The following is a 16402-nucleotide window of genomic DNA, read 5'->3' on the forward strand; positions in this document are numbered from 1 at the left end:
GTTATTAAGACATCATTGGTATCAGTCAATGAGGGTTTTAAAATGAATTACTGGAATGAATTCCTGGCATCGACCCAAATTAACATTTAAAAGCAGATAAAGTCTGTCAGGCTAAAGTTGAAAAATGTTACCTAAAAATAAATATGGCAGCCGCCAGGGAGCCATGACAACAGGAGAAAGCATGATATGTTAATTTGGGATGCAAGATATTCGTGGTATGCTGAACTCATTTTGGGTGATTGCCAGTACCAATCTATTCACGTTTTTTCCAGCTAATTGCAAAGTACATCAAGTCTCTACTGTAGTGGGATGAACATATTATTGCACCTACTCTTATTTTGAAGGGCCACTGGCAGATAGAAACCTCAAGTACAATGCTTTACAGGTACACAATCACTGTGCTAAATATTAAAACTACTTAAAGTTACATGTAAAACACACAGTATTTGTTTTGTATTTCTATTATGGAACATTTTCAGATAAAATCGCAATATTTTTTACTGTGACAGGCAGTGTCTCTCTGTCAGTGTTCATTTTAAAGCCTTTTAAAGCCTATGTACCAGCAGCAGTCAACCCAAATAATTTTAAAAGGACTATCACATCAGACTTCCACAAAGAATCAATATTGTGTATCAGTAATATTTTTTTTTTTTTTTTTACTAATCCAGAAACACTGGATTACATCTAGGTACTTATTATATACGTGATCCAAACAGCCAAAACAGCAGCAAAAACACCGTCGCCATAAACACGGAGGAGACATGAAATCACTGAAACATGCAGGTACCAGAACACATTTTCATCATTCTCTTCTGGAAAACATTCAAATGGTCCACTCAGCTGCTGACACAAGAAAGCCAGAAATAGTTGTGTAACACATGAAAAAAAGAGCTAAATATTCAAACCCAGGAATGAAGTAGGTGTGAATGTTGGATTGTTGATTTCAGAAAGCTACAGAAACATTCTGACAGAAGTGAAAGTGATTTGACCATCCAAGAAGCACTGCTAATGGAGTATATTGACCTCTTGACAATTAAACGGGTAATGCAGACAAATTAAAGACCCTAAATAATATGAAAACCAAGGTTTGATGTTATGAGAATCTTTAAAATGGGGAAGGAGGAGAGGTAAAGCTTTATAGTTTGATATAACTCACTAAAAAGTGACACACTTTCTTCTTTAAAATGTAGTCAGAGTTGTTTTGTTAAATGGATTGCTGCTCATTATGGAGTAAATTACTATGTAAATAATGTGCTTGTTCGTCTCGATGCTGTTGTAGTACTACACTTGATCATTGTCTGAGCAACAACAGTGCTGGACATCACAGTTGGTGCACACATACCGTATGAGTGTGTCTCATCCTGTGCGTAGCTTTGCCAGCCTTTGTGTCGTCGATGTGTGTGTGAGCGGCTCCATGTGGGCGGCTGCCAATTTGCATTGTATATGTGTGTATTTACTCTTGTGCACACAGCCCACAGTGCACCTGGAGTCCCGCGTCAGAAGCCCATCTTTAGAAGGGAAACAGATGGAAGAAACCTGTGCACCATGTAACCGCGAGATCTGATGCAGCCGGGGAATTCACTCCCTTCAAATACTTGTACAGGCTGCCAACAGTGAGCCACTGCTCTGCTCAAACACAAAGCCTGATGGCTGGAAGTTCGCCATTCTCAGGCAGAAAAAAAAAAACCAACTAAAGTCTGTTGAGAAGAGCTTCAGAGCGCTCGGCTGATTCACGGGATAAAGGTTTTGTTCTTGTTCTGAAGTTACTGGAGTGTTACCGTAAGCAAGCTATCTGCACCAGAATGGAGCAAACAGAGCTGCTGCTATCGTAGATGTTATGTGACCACACCTTGCTTGGTTTTGCATCCACTCTCTCCCCACTTTACCCCAAAGATATCTCCAGTCTCAAAAATAGCTCCCCCAAAATATCCTGTCACTCTGTTACGCTCACACACACTTGGATACACTCAAGGGTCTCCTCCTGTCTTCACTTCGCTTTTTCCTGTCCTCGTGTTTTCCTTTCATTTCCTCCACTGCATGTTCTCTCTCTGTCTCACCTTTGTGTCTGTCTGCTGCTCTCTTGCAGCCTTAACGTTGTTGCCGATGCAGGTTTTTTTTTTTCTTTGCTGCCACCACAAGCCTCCTCAGCTGCAGCTGCTCTGCTCTGGTGCTCAATGCATTTTTAAACAGTCCATCAAGTTCTAGCACAACTTGTTTTAAAAATACTTCTGCTGATTAATTGATGGAGGAGGCATGGGAGGTTGGACGCAAACCGGGAGGGCCACCTTCTTTTCTGGATGATATAAAAATGTGGCTTTTTATTGCAGTCCCCTGCGACTTTGTAGTACTGCAGAAAGGGTGTGACGCTTTTTGCCCCTGTTTGTGTGTGTAGGCAGAGTGCAGGATGGATCGTGAGCGTGTTCAGGTGGCTTTAGAGCTTCAGATTTTCTTGTGATCGTGTGCATTTGTGCATTTATGCACAGCATGTGGGTGTAAGAAGCAATATGACCTACTTCTACCTCTTGTTTGCAGTGGTGATTTATTGTTTTGGTCTGTCGTGGAGACCAGAAGGCTGGAAGACTGGAGGTTTGCTCAGGAGGCAAAGAGATGAAGGTGCCAGGGATAATGCACATCATAAAGGCAGGTTAGCATGACTGCAAGGCAGGACAACAGGAAGACAAAGAGAAAAATAAATGTCCTGGTAAATAGTTAAAGACCTCATCCAAAGAAATTATTTTTTTTTTACATTAACATGTCCATATAGTGAATCAATATATAATTGAGGGACTTTTGAAGTCCATGGGATATATCTTGGATTCATTTTTATTAAAAGTAAAAAAAATAATGTTTTTTATGTTCATTATGATCATGTCTTTGTAAATTCCATAATTATTTATTATGGAAACAATCACTTATTAATAAAAAATGACTGGATATCACTAAAATGTCAACTAAATAACCATCCAAATTTAATAACAACCACCTTCTAATTAGCTAAACAATAATAAAATGAGCTTATTCAAAAATTGTTTTGATTGTGTTCTTTTTATTGAGTTGAGATAATCATGACAGATATTTCTTTTTTGGCAATATATCAGATTTTAGATGGAAAATAACAAATTGTATCTGTGTCCAAGAAATCACTTTCAACTAAGTTCCCTATTACAAAAACACCTCTCAAGGAAGTGTGTTAATTCCAGATCACATGACCTGCTCCACATGATGTCATTTCCTCCTGAAAAAGAAGAAGGCAAGACTACAAGGCTTTCTGAGTTATTTAATATAAAGTAGTGTGTGAGTCGTGTGGATTTTTCGCATGTCAACAGGTTTACTACAGTATCTTTATAAATAACTTTCAATTTCAGTTTTACTCAATTGTATATATAATATTTAGAAGAATCTTTCTGTAAAAATGCCATGTGGTGTTTGGTTATAGGTGGCCATGTTGATTTTAGGCCTGAAAACAGCAAAAATGTCAACTATGATACCTGTCAACTATGCTACAAAAAGTCTCGCAATTATATATTGACCCAGGTGTTTTTATTTAGACACTGAAAAATAATGTTTGCACTCAAGATAAAATGAACAATAGTTTGTGTCAGTCTTTTTGAATTATGACTTCTCATGAAATTGCATTCTGCCAACAAACTATATTAGTTAGGGGAATCAAAGGTTTGTATAATTATCAATCTTATCTGAAATTGTCCAGGCATCTTAAGGTGGGGAGAGAAGTTGAAATCCTGTCAAGTTCATTAAATTACCTCAACTTAAATTTGGATTTTAAAACAACTACCACAGAAATTTAACTTTAAATTAGAAAGAATATTAGATTGATGCAATTACCAACATTATCAAGTCTAACCATCCTATCAAAAATAATGTTTACAATTTTAAAGGTTTATCTAAATCACTTTGATTTGTTTCCTATGTATGCATGCATTTAATGAAGAGGTGGAAAAAATCTCCCCTGAAATACTTTTTAGAGTGTACTGAAAGACACAACATGAGTGAAATCAGAATTCAGCTTATTTAAAAGTGAAGCCAATGCAGAAGTGACTTAAATCTGCATTATTTCTAGCAGCCAGCAGGGGGCCACCTCTGTCGAATGCAAGTCTGTGAGAAACTTCTCCTACTTCCCTCTGGATATGTTTCCTCAGTAAACATTTTCCTAATGAGTTTATGATCTCAATCACTTGTTTCAGATCTCCTTTGTAAATTATCGTCTCATTCAGATGAAAATACACAATAAAGCACAATAAAGCACATACAGGGGGTCCTCGACTTAGTTGGAGTTCAGTTCCTACGGTGTGATTTTCGCTGTAAGTCGGAACTCTGGTGAACATGTAAACCAACGACAAACAGTCATTAACTCACACTGAAACACAACTCGGTAGGAAAACACCGGCAAAAATGTAAACTGTAAGTCTGACTTATGCTTGGGAGCCATAATGAAGTTAGCGAATGTAGCATAATCCAATGTGGCGGCAAAAGTAAACAAAGCCATCTTATATCGCCACGTGACTACTGTACATACAGTATTCATCCACTCCGCCCATCGCATGACTACATTTTCATCCGCTCATCTGCTCACCAACTAGTTCCACTGAACCAATTCCGATGTAATGACAAAAACCGTACATTAAACCGAAGACTGACCCGTAATCAGTTCTGACGTAACGGCGAAACGACGCAAGTCCAGAACGTCGTAAACCGAGGACCTCCTGTGCCAGTGATTGAGGTTATTGTCACTTCTTTGATAGTGTCCAGTTAAAAAATTAATTATATTTTACATTGTTTTATTGTAATTATTGATACTTTAATGTGTCCATCACTGTAACGTTCCAGCTGGTAAAGGTCTGGGTATTTTATGGCTTCATATACTGCTTGGTTACTTGTGAATTTAACTGCGGGGATCAATTAAGTCTTATCTTTTCTTAACTACTCATTCATGTTGTGTTCGAATCAAAATGTAGACTACTTAAGTACTTTTGCTTGTCACTTTCCATCACTGATTGTTCAATTTAAAAAATAAGTGCTTTTTCAGTGAAGCACCTCATGAAAGTAGCGAGTCTAGCTACGGCTGTCTTCTGAATTGCTCCAATTTTGAAAAATAGTCTTTGTTTATAGAGGAATTAGTTGGCGGCAGCAAAAAATGTCAGTCTTTTTTTTTAATACATACCTGTCTGTCTTCTACTTGCCAACTATCAGATCCTGGGCTGCAGCTTTAAACGAGAACAGCTATAATTTGTGTTCTTGGGCATAAAATGGTCTGGACTCTCCGCTGTCTCATGACCAGCATACCAATAGCAGACGTTTGGCTCGGCGAGGCGGTGATGAGGATTGCGGATAGGAGGAAACTGTTACCGCTGTGCTTTGACTGTGTGTGTCACATTCTTAATCAGGAGGTGAGAGAAATGTCTGGATCCCACAGCTGAGAGGAGAGTGGACAGAAGACTGAGGGCAGGAAATAGAGATGTCATGACACTTTAACAGCACACTGAACCACATTCTAGCATAGTGGGTGAAATATACCTTGTCTTGATGCAACGCTGTATTAGATTATGCAACAAAAATGGCAAAATCATAGAAATTAACAAGCTGTAGATTAATTCACCCCTTGTGTTCTTGTGACGTTTGCTGTGGGTCATTTTTAGACACATTGTTACCCGTAACACCTTAATAGCTGTGGTATTGTCAGCTTTTATATTTTCTGTCATTTCACCATTCTCTCTTTGTTCCGTTGTCTTATCTGTGCATCTCTGTAAGTAGCACAGATTGTGATTCATTTTCCCAATTACACATTCGTTTGCCCTTTCTTTTTAACACATCTCACAGCCAGACTGTTGCAGCCTCGGGGTTGACTGGTTTCTCATTTGAGTTTTTCCACAGATTTTGTGCTTCTTTCCTGAGGAAAACAGGTCACAGGTGCTGTTGTTACTTAAGCGTAATTACTCTGGATAGCTGCTGCCTCTTGAATGCCAAGGCATCACATACAAGAGCAGGGATAAATGGCTCACCACACTCCTCTGGGACGCATTTACACTGGATCTTTAATGGTGATGCAGTATTTGATCTATAAGTGTGAAGTCTGGTAAACTCGGACCATCAGTTCCTAACTATCCAAAAGGCATTTTTGTTTTACCGTGTTGCTGTCCCCGAGCAGCCTCCTTCATCTGGACACTGCCTCCAGTGATGCTCTATTATGGATCAGAAGAGTGTCTCATCTGCCCCTTGTGTTGTCCAGATCAGAGAGATTTTACACATAAAATAAGAAGAGCGAAGACACACCGACAGAAAAGCACACCCCGATCAGCCACAACTTTAAGATTGGTTGTTTTTTTTTAAACTGAATTTATTCCTGTAATATTCTTTGAAAAATAACTTTAATTTTAATTATTAATTAGTCTTTAGTTGTGGAAAATACTGTTTATAGATTTATCTACAGATTAGGATAAAGATGAGAGAGAACAGGGATAATGGGTAGAAAACAGGCAAATATTGGATAAAAATAAACAGACTTGAAGAATTTTCTGCTGACATCTTAGTGCCTGACACCACAGGGCAACTTCAGACGTCTTGTGGAGTCCAGGCCTTGATGAGTCAAAGCTGTTTTGGTGACCAAGACAAGATTATGCGGGAGGTTTTAGTGTTAAGACTAATCAGTCTATGAAAAATATGTGAAAAAGTAGTTGGTGAATTTTCCTCTATTTATCTTTAGTGTAAGGCTTGAGACATATAAATCCATTCCTTGACATTTAGGCAGGTGTTCGCAGATCTGATGTTACTGATGGATTTATTCATATTGTAGTTATGTGTTGATATAAATTGAATTGAGTTGACATGAGTTGAGGTAAGTTAAGGGTCCGGTAGTTTCTTCAACAACTGCTTGGTGTCAGGTGACTGAACATCTCTGTGTGTTCACTTTATTAAAAAGAGTGCCTTCCTATGAATTTCCTTCTGGAAATATTGTGTGAAAATGTGAAAATGACTGCCTCCTAATGGTAGGTCGGCTTTTTACCCCACCTTTGAGTGTGACCATTCAGATCAACTGTGCAGCTGCTCAGGTGAACACTGACCTTCTGACATGGTTGAACAAAATGTCATACAAAGTATTTGCTTAAGCAATCCACACTGTTTGACATTGAAAATATGTTTAAAAAATAAATAAAAATCAAAAATCTCTGAAAGAGGGAAAATAACTAATAATTATTAAAATAATTTTATTTTTAGTTTATTTAAATACAGTAAAACAGTGTAATTTTATCATGTTGTAAAAGAACAAATTACTATTTATAGAAATAAATATTTATGATGGAAACATTATTTATATTTGTGGCCTGTTTTGTTGTTGTTTTATGCTCAACATGTACATTAATAGTTTCTTCTATAATTTCACAAGATATGATGTTTATTTAAACAGAGCAGGACATATCTTTAATTTATCATTTAAAAGTGATTTATCTTTTTCAATTTTTAAAATACACAATTTAAAAAACTGCTAATATCTGAATATAATAAGCATATTTTTGACAATTTAAAAACAGTATAATTTTACGGTAAAACATTATACAAGAATGAATAAAGATTTTAACAGGGTGAAAAGAATTTTGATGTATTTCCTGTTTTGACCTTGTTTTTTAAACTTAACAAATTATTTATTTTTTTCTGTGATTTTACGAGTTATTATCTGTAATTTACCAAAACCGGTGCATTCTGTAAAATAACAGTAAATAGTTTTCTTTTTAAAAGGTACTTTATAGCTGTTGAAAGTGTTACTTTTCATATTGCACTAGCTGTTTTGACAAGACAAGCTCCTGCACGTTGATTTGCTTGTTCTGTAAAACAAACATTCCAATCTGTGCCAAACAGTTTTAATGCCACAGTCTTCAAAAACGCTCAAGAGCACATTTAACAGCAGGATGAGTCCAGCTCAGGAAGGGGTGATGCTGAAACTGTGCAGAGGGTGTGTATCCACTTAATGGGTGACACAGGTTTTCTTTGCCTCAGTGGAAATGAGCACAGAGTTATTTCATCTTCAGAGCAGAATGTAGGACTCAGGTCAGTGGAGATTTGGCGTGTGGCATCCCGCTGAGCTGCACACTAATGAAATGAAATGCATCTGTAATGGAAGTGCAGATGGAAGCTGTGATCTTTACAGCTTTGCCTTGTGAGACTTCAGCCTCTGTCGCGACCTCGTCTACGGCATTAATAGGCACGAATGAACTCCAACACATCAGGCAGAAAATGATAGGTTGACATTTCGCGAGCCATCGGCAAATGCTTGGCTGTGCTGCAAACCACACGCAAAACGATCACAACGTGGACGATGCAGAAACACACATCTTTGTACAGGGTGCAGACTAGCCGTGGGGGGGGAGCCTGACTCCTCTTAATAAGACATGAGCTCCCCTGAAAACGTGTGAAATACTGGGAGGACTCTAAATTATTGAGTTTTTCCATGTATTTCTACAGTATGTCCCAAGAAAATTTGACTTCATTTCATCACCTAATAATTTGTTTAAAATTTTTTTGCTCTTTTTGCTCAAAAAAGGAGTAGACATGCCGTTTACTGCAACAGAAACGGCGTTCTGTGTATTGAAGTACGCCCAAACTCAGTCAAATGTGAATGCGCAATGTGATTTGTTAGAAAATTTCATAAACAAGTGCCAACAGAAAAGCAGATTTGGACATGGCAATTACCAAATACATGGACAAAATGCCATCAAATTACCATCCCCCAGAATTTTTCATTTGAAATTTGTAGAATAAAACATTTTATGTCCAAAATAAATCCCATTAAGTATCATTTCTCCTGACCATGTAGTCACTCTGATATCTCAAATGATGTCAATTTATTTGGGACACACTGTATTTTTCTGTATCTTCACTATCACTATTTGTAAATTTAAAATACAACAGATGCATGATTCCTACATGAAGCCAATTCATCACTAATTAACTTTATTAAAGATACCGAGAGAAGAATCAAGAGAGATTCAGGAGTTTTAATTTGCCACCTGCTCATACAGGATGAGAAGTGAAATGCAAAGCGACTGTTGCACAAGGCTGAGCAACAACAATGATAAAAAACATTCTTTAAAATTAGATAATAAAGTCAGAAATATGAGGCGTAAAGAGATTGTTAAACTAAAGCGCAGTGTAGTTGGTGCACATTCATGGATGTTGCTTTTATCGTCACTAATGTCATAATCTTTGCATATTTTAGCTCAAAAATTTAGAGAAAAACTAACTTCCTTACCATACAACACAACACAAGAATAAACCTAACCTTGTGTAGGGTATTTTTTTAATCTGTTTTCTTATTTCTATTATTTATTTTCTTGCTCACAAGAACAGTTCTATGTCAAATATACACAAATCAAGTGCTTTATAAATGTTCCATCCATCATTTCTGACTATAAAAAGTGAAAAAATTGAGCTCCCCTGAAAGCCGTGGTGTAATTCACACACAAATCAACACGCAGTTTAACATATCAGCTACACACACTCCGACACGGAAAACTAGATTATTAAACACCGCCGCTCATTTAAAAACTAACCCTTCAAACTCTCCCGTCGAATGCGTTCTGGCAGATGACATATGAACAACATGCAGCTCAGAGATGTCCGTGGGAGGCAAGAGATTTCTGCGAGGCCAAATCTGCCTCCGGCTCTGCTTCTCACATGCTGGAGTCCCACCTCATGTTCATTGCTGGTGGATATGAGACCAATGTGACGTGTTGCGATTCCCCACATTTTGCGGGAACATAAAGGAAGCACGGCTTAATCAGCCTGCGAGGGAGTGGATGTGAGCTAACGCTGCCGCTGCTGTTTGCTGTCTGTAGGTGATGATCCTGTTCTTCAACCCCAGCGTGTTCAGATGTATCCTCCTGAGGTGGGTTCGGCTGCTGGGTTTCGCCATCATGTACGGGACCGTCGTCCTCAAACTGTACAGGTAAAAACAACTAGAGGCTTTGGAATAAAAACTGAGTCTGATCACCACATGAGAGGTGACATTTCTTGTATGTTTTATCCCCTACCTATGAATTATTCCCAACTTTAATACTAAATACTGAAAGCAAAAGCTAAAAATAGGCCTCCCCTCTTCTCTCGTCTTAACTTACCCATGAGTTTCTGAGTTTCAATAATTCAGCTCTCTCCCAGTTTGCACGGTCACATGCATGCAGTCTTTCCAATAAGCACATTTGAATTTCACATCAGGTCTGATCTCTCTGCCTGCTCAAGTGTCTGTTCACACAAACACACTCCGGCTTCCAGCTCTTCAGCTCCGAGACGAGTTGTTGCCGAGACTGGAGAAGGAGGTCAAAGGCCGGCCAGAGTGTTCCCTTGGCAAAATTACCAATTTGATTTTTTTTTTTCTCTATCTGAGCTCGCTGGGTGGGAAGTGTGCCCCGGGGGCAAGCTCTTACAGCCCAGTACCACTGAATATATCGCGGATAGATCTGTCACTTTCTGGTCAGCACAGCACATGAGCACAATAAGTGGAGAACTGACTGTTTATTCTGTATGTCTTGATGGTGGTTTTTCTATAATTACATGCTATATTTATCCCACTCTGCTCCTTCCTGCTGCATTTTAAATTCCACAAATACAGAACAGTCAGTAAGGTCAAAAGATAATTGCAGGACTTTTTGTAACATAGTTGACAGGTATCATTGTTGACATTTTTGCCAATTTTGAATGAGCTCATATTATTATTTTTTAGCTAATTAGAAGGTGGTTGTTATTAAATTTGGTTGACATTTTAGTGATATCCAGTAATTTTTTATTAATAATTGATTGTTTCCGTAATAAATCATTCTGGATTTTGTAAAGACATGATCATAATGAACATAAAAAAACATTTTTTTTTTTTTTTTTTAGGGTTTTAGGGTATGTATGCAAGATGTATCCTATGGACTTCAAAAGTCCCTCAATTATATATTGACCCAGTAAATACTATGCAACCTATAAATAACCTACCTCCACATGCATTCTGTCTGAAGTGTTACTTCGCAATCATCCAGCAAAGTTTCAATATTTCCTTTGTAATACATATTAAATCTGCACCCTTAAATCCTGCCTAAAACAAACCTGAATGAACTGAAATAACAGCACAGCTTCTCACGCCTCCATTTAATTCAAGTGGGCATGTTAATAAGAGCAACAGCCGGAGGCGTGAGTTGTCAATGGCGCTGAGAACAGCACTTACTCACCTCCGCTGCTCATCATGGTTCCATCCTGCAGCTTCTCGTATTCAGGCTTCTTCTTCTGTCGCTTCCCCCTCTACAGGGTGTTGAAGGTGTTTCTGTCCCGCACGGCCCAGAGGACGCCCTACATGACCAGCTGGAGGGTCCTGAGGCTGCTGGCGGTGATCCTGTTGGTGGTGCTGTGGTTCCTGGTGGCGTGGACCTCAGCCGTCTGCCAGAACCCGGAGCTGAGTCGGGCCCTGATCGCCGCAGGCCTCACTCCGGAGGGACTGCAGTTCAGCATGTGTCTGCTGGACCGATGGGACTACATGATGGCAGTTGGTGAGTGTGTTTCTGTACTTACGTGATGGGTTGTGATGTCTTTGGGAAAAAAATCTGGATAAGAAGTGATATGAATTGAGCAAAAATGCCAATTATCGCTTAACTGGGGGGGGGGGGGAACATTATCCCCTGGGTTCAATTTAAGGCTTGTAGAGCAGTTGGACACAGAACAGCAGTGATAACTGTACCATAGTAATAGACAAAATAATAATTAATTAGTTTGTTTTTTGGGTCATTGGGCCATTATTTATCTTATTTATTTATTTGAGTATTATTACTGTTTTGCTAAGGGTGAGACATGAGTACTGTATTTCATTCCTCATGCTGTCAATACAATACAATACAGTATCTATCTATCTATCTATCTATCTGTCTATCTGTCTATCTGTCTGTCTGTCTGTCTGTCTGTCTGTCTGTCTGTCTGTCTGTCTGTCTGTCTGTCTGTCTGTCTTCGAAAAAAATATTAGACCCCTCTTGTTTCCTTCAAATTCTTGTTCATCTTAATGCCTGGTACAACTAAATGTACATTTGTTTGTACAAACATAATGATACCAACAAAAATAGCTCATAAGAGTTCAATTTAAGAGCTGATATCCAGACATTTTCCATGGTTTTCTTGATAATAACCAGCCACTTAAGTTCTGACATCAATAGCTACAGCATTGTACTGCCAAAAACAGTGCTTTTAGGCATTCCATGTTTTCTTTTCTGTCTGTTTTAGTCTGTAAATATAATTTTGACAACAAATGCTGTCTGTAAGGTGCTAAAATGGTTCAGAGGTGCAAAGTGACTGTACATGAATTAGCACTATGATTAAATAAGGAACAGGATTACAGTATTTGAGGTATATATGAGGTGTAATTTAAGGTGCAGGTGGATTGAATATAAAAATGTTCAGTACAAGTCCGTGATGTATAGAATATCAAATATATGTATGGAATATATATTAGGCTGCTTAGATGAGAGTCAAGATTAGGTTTAGTTTAAAACCTTTTTCTCCTTAAACGTTGAGTTAGATGAGTAAGTGGTTGGTTAAAGTGCAGCAATGCAGATTTTCTAAACTTAGCTTTGGCTTTTTACTTATTAAATAGTAATTTACAACTACACTGTGGAGTTTTTGTGACTTCCCTACAACTTGTGTGTGACATGAAACAAATTCCTAGCAATGTTTTTAGTCTTTCTCTGTACCACAGTTCATGGTTCAACACACCAGCAATCCGAACAACTGCAGTCACGCAAAGCAGCAACGCAAAGCTGCTTGTCAACCTATTAAGTCAACCCAGGTTTTCTGAATCTAAATGGGAGCCTGTTCACATAAAAAGCAAACTAAAAGTCGGTCATAAACATGGACAGGTCTGCAGCTGTTCACACGAAGAATAAACTATCCCAAACCAACATGAGGAATTTAAAAAATATCATACAGGCTAAAAGCAACACAGCTGCAGCAGCCAAAGCAGGAAAGACAGCTGAAAAAACACTGCCCCATCATGAATGCACGGGTAGCAAAGATCTGAATACGATTACAATTGTGTATTCCGTTAAATGAATGTGTTTTTCAGATGTATTCTTGGGCTGTGTAAGAGCTTGGCCTCATTCTTCAAGCTGAAAACCCAACTGTGTTCAATGGTTGAGGGAGCAAATAAAGAACAAATAATATGATAACTCAAACAAGTCCAAAGCTTTAGTGCTTTAACAATTAAAACAGCTTTGAATCTGAATGAATAAAGCAAGAAACAGTGGCGTTCCCTTTACTGGGAATCTTTTATGTCTCTACACATCAGGGAAAGAAAAGGCTTTGGACAGTTTCGACAAACTTTATCCTTCCAAATAGATTGTCTTGCTACCCATAGTTTGGGTTTTTATGCAAGTTGATCTCAAACTTGCTGTGTAGCAGATTTGGTGTTCTGCATAAGTTGTCATGCCGCTGAGTAAGAAGTTAAGCACCGTCATAACCTTGAAGACTCTGAGTTACACCTGAAGTTATCTCACCAGCCCCAAATCCGGCTTCGTAGTTCAGACCTCAGTGGTAGCGGGACAACAGATATGACAAAGACTGACAGTAGAAGCAGGTAAACATGGATGTAAACAAAGCACAGTTTCAGATATTCAGAGCATCTGCTTAGTGGGTGTTTTCTGAAAAGGAAAAGCCACAATGTATTTTCTTATGTCTGGTATATCAGTGTTAGGGTGAGAACTAAATTTTTTTGTTGACAAGAAAACTCCACATGGCGCCTTGAAAGCTAAACTGTAAAGCTGAAAATTCCTGGTTGAGATTTTCAGGTTTAAAATGTGGTGAGAAGTTTTCTCTGTTGCACCCATAGCTGCTCTCAGAGACGAACCCTGGAATCCACTTTCACTGCAGCAACATGAGAAACCAGACTACTGGAGATCAGCATAAACAAGATGTTCACTCACTCTTTTTAAGGAACATTCAGCACATCATCACTTTCTTTCTTTTCTTTTGTGTGGCACATATTCACTGAAGTCCTGCTTTCTAAAGTGGGTATGAAATCTCAGAGAAATGTAGAAATATACCATTGATAGCATTTCCTTGCAACTTTTGTGCTGAGAGTGATGGCATTTGTGAAACAAACGGCAGCATGTCAGCTCCAGTGCGAGTGGTTAAAAGCCCCGAGGCTCCAGCCTGGTCAAAAGGTAAACGGCTGCAGCTCAGGAGTAAGTGGACACAGAAAGGCTAAAACATGCTCTCGCCCTCTACAAATTGACTTTCCGATAGCTCAACTGCACTGTTTCTCACTCTCAGTCCTGCAGCTTATAGGAGCCGATGCGACCAACAGGAAATGGATTGCACACAAACAAAGAAAACAGTTTTTTGTCAGTCAGACATAAACAGGTCATTGGAATCTTTATCTTGTATGAATGTGATAAACTCCTCTGTTTTGATGTGCTTCCTGTTGGAGAATAAATAGAGCCGCCTCTTTAAGCAAGACATAAAATGCTTCAAAGATTTGCTGCCTTCGTGCCAGATAACATTATCATGCTGTAATAGCTCTGTTCATTCAGTGTCCTGCCCTTTAAAGAACCTCTGTTCTCAGGTTAAATTGATGCATTTGTGAATTTTGATGATAGTGTCCATAGTTTTATTCAACTTTTTCCGCACAAGCAGTTTAATGAATGGTGCTGAGTGTTAACAATGGGACGCTCTATTGGACATAATGGGGAACCCTCTGAACAGTAACTACAGGGCCGTCGACAGCTTTAAAGCAGCCGAGAAGGGAAGAGGAACCACCACGTCCATCATTTATTTATGCAGCCATTTACCACAAGCATGCCTTCAGGGAGTTTCCATCAGATGAGCTTATCCAGTCTGAACTGAAGCGTAATCAATCACAGAATAAAATGATGTAGCGTAGTTTGGAACAGTTTAAATTCAATGAAACTGATCGCATAGTGAGGGTTTTTTAAATGTGTTTTATTGCTGTTGTTGCTCCACTCAGCCCCAATTTGAAGCTTAATAATAAATTTTAAACCATTCAAGCACTACATTCAGATTAATTGTTGGTTTTACATTATAGTAAACAAATGGTGCGTTTTGGTTACCAAGCATGCAAACCATACTGTGGTGTTCAGGATCAGAAACTGCAGATTGAGCATGGGTATAGCAGTTGATTCAGCTTTTATTTATCATTTTCCCCATTACAGGAGGTCCTCGGTTTATGACGTCCTCCACTTATGTCATTTCGCCGTTACATCAGAACTGATTACGGGTCGGTCCTCAGTTTAATATACGACATTTTGTTGTTACGTCGTAACTAGTTCAGTGGAAGTAGTTGGCGAGCGGAGTGGATGAATATTGTTTGTACAGTTGTCACGCGGCGCTATAAGACGGCTTTGTTTACATTTGCCACTACATTGGTTTATGCTACATTCAAAAAGTATTTTCACCGGACTTCCAACTTACGGCGAAAATTGACTTGCATCACACCATAGAAATAGAACTCCAATGTAAGTCGAGGACCCCCTGTAATGAGAAAATTAATAATAAGAACAAGAAAACAGATGAAAAGTAGCAGTTGCTGCCTGATTCTTCGTCTGTTTCATTTTACATCATTAGGATCAAGAATTTTTTTTCCCCCGATGTTTCAGTTAAAGTGAGTGAAGTTGATGATGCTGCTGCCTCCATGCTTCAGTGGTGATTACAAGAACAGCATGCTGGTGTCTTTATTAAAGTGAATTAGTGATGAATTTCCCTCATGCATGAATCATACATCAGTAAAATTGTATTCAAGACCCATCATGACGATACAGAAAAGTTAAGATGCGTGCAAAAAATAGCATATTATCAATATTTTATAGATCCGCCCCCAAATGAAATTCACATATGTTTTCTGAGTGTTTTGTGTTTTGTCAGACCTCTATAGTTCACCATGTTTCAGCTCCTCTCAACAACTTTTTTCACTGAGTGAATATAGTGAAGGCAGCAGCTCTGGAATAAATCTATATGATACCTTTGGTGTACTTCTCTTGCAATAAAGTGAAGTTATGGTCTTCTATATGGCAGAACTGACGTGTACTGACCACAGTGTGCACAAAAGGCATGTTGGGATGTCAAAAGAAACATCCTCCCCAATTCCCACTAACTTGACTTGAGCAAAAAGAAATAGTACACAACCCTCTCCCTTTCCTGACCTCACCTTCTGCCCTGAGCAGAAGAAGAGTGACGGGAGTGCTTAGAAGTTGCATTTACTGTCCATCAAGTATCCCTGAAGGCCCGGATGGCCTCGTATGTGCGTTACAGTAGCCTCCTAATGACAGCTTCTTGAAGCAGCAGGCAGTGATGTGCACCTCACTGAAGTCAGCCTGACAGCAGGGGAGACTAATCCTGTTTGGGAAGAGGGAAAGGCTGGATC

At 38.8% G+C, this 16402-nt stretch overlaps 1 protein-coding gene across 1 annotated transcript in view; it reads left to right on the plus strand.

The window, feature by feature from the left end:
- The window catches only part of LOC111588111 (probable G-protein coupled receptor 158), an 83685-nt gene that overhangs the window by 48670 nt on the left and 18613 nt on the right, over positions 1-16402 (plus strand). Inside the window, exons 6-7 of the mRNA XM_023298266.3 lie at positions 9846-9955; positions 11293-11531. Of these exons, the coding sequence (XP_023154034.2) occupies positions 9846-9955; positions 11293-11531 (349 nt within the window). The remainder of the gene's footprint in view (positions 1-9845; positions 9956-11292; positions 11532-16402) is intronic.

Source organism: Amphiprion ocellaris, chromosome 10 (genome assembly GCF_022539595.1).
Source record: "Amphiprion ocellaris isolate individual 3 ecotype Okinawa chromosome 10, ASM2253959v1, whole genome shotgun sequence".
NCBI classification, from domain to species: Eukaryota; Metazoa; Chordata; class Actinopteri; family Pomacentridae; genus Amphiprion; species Amphiprion ocellaris.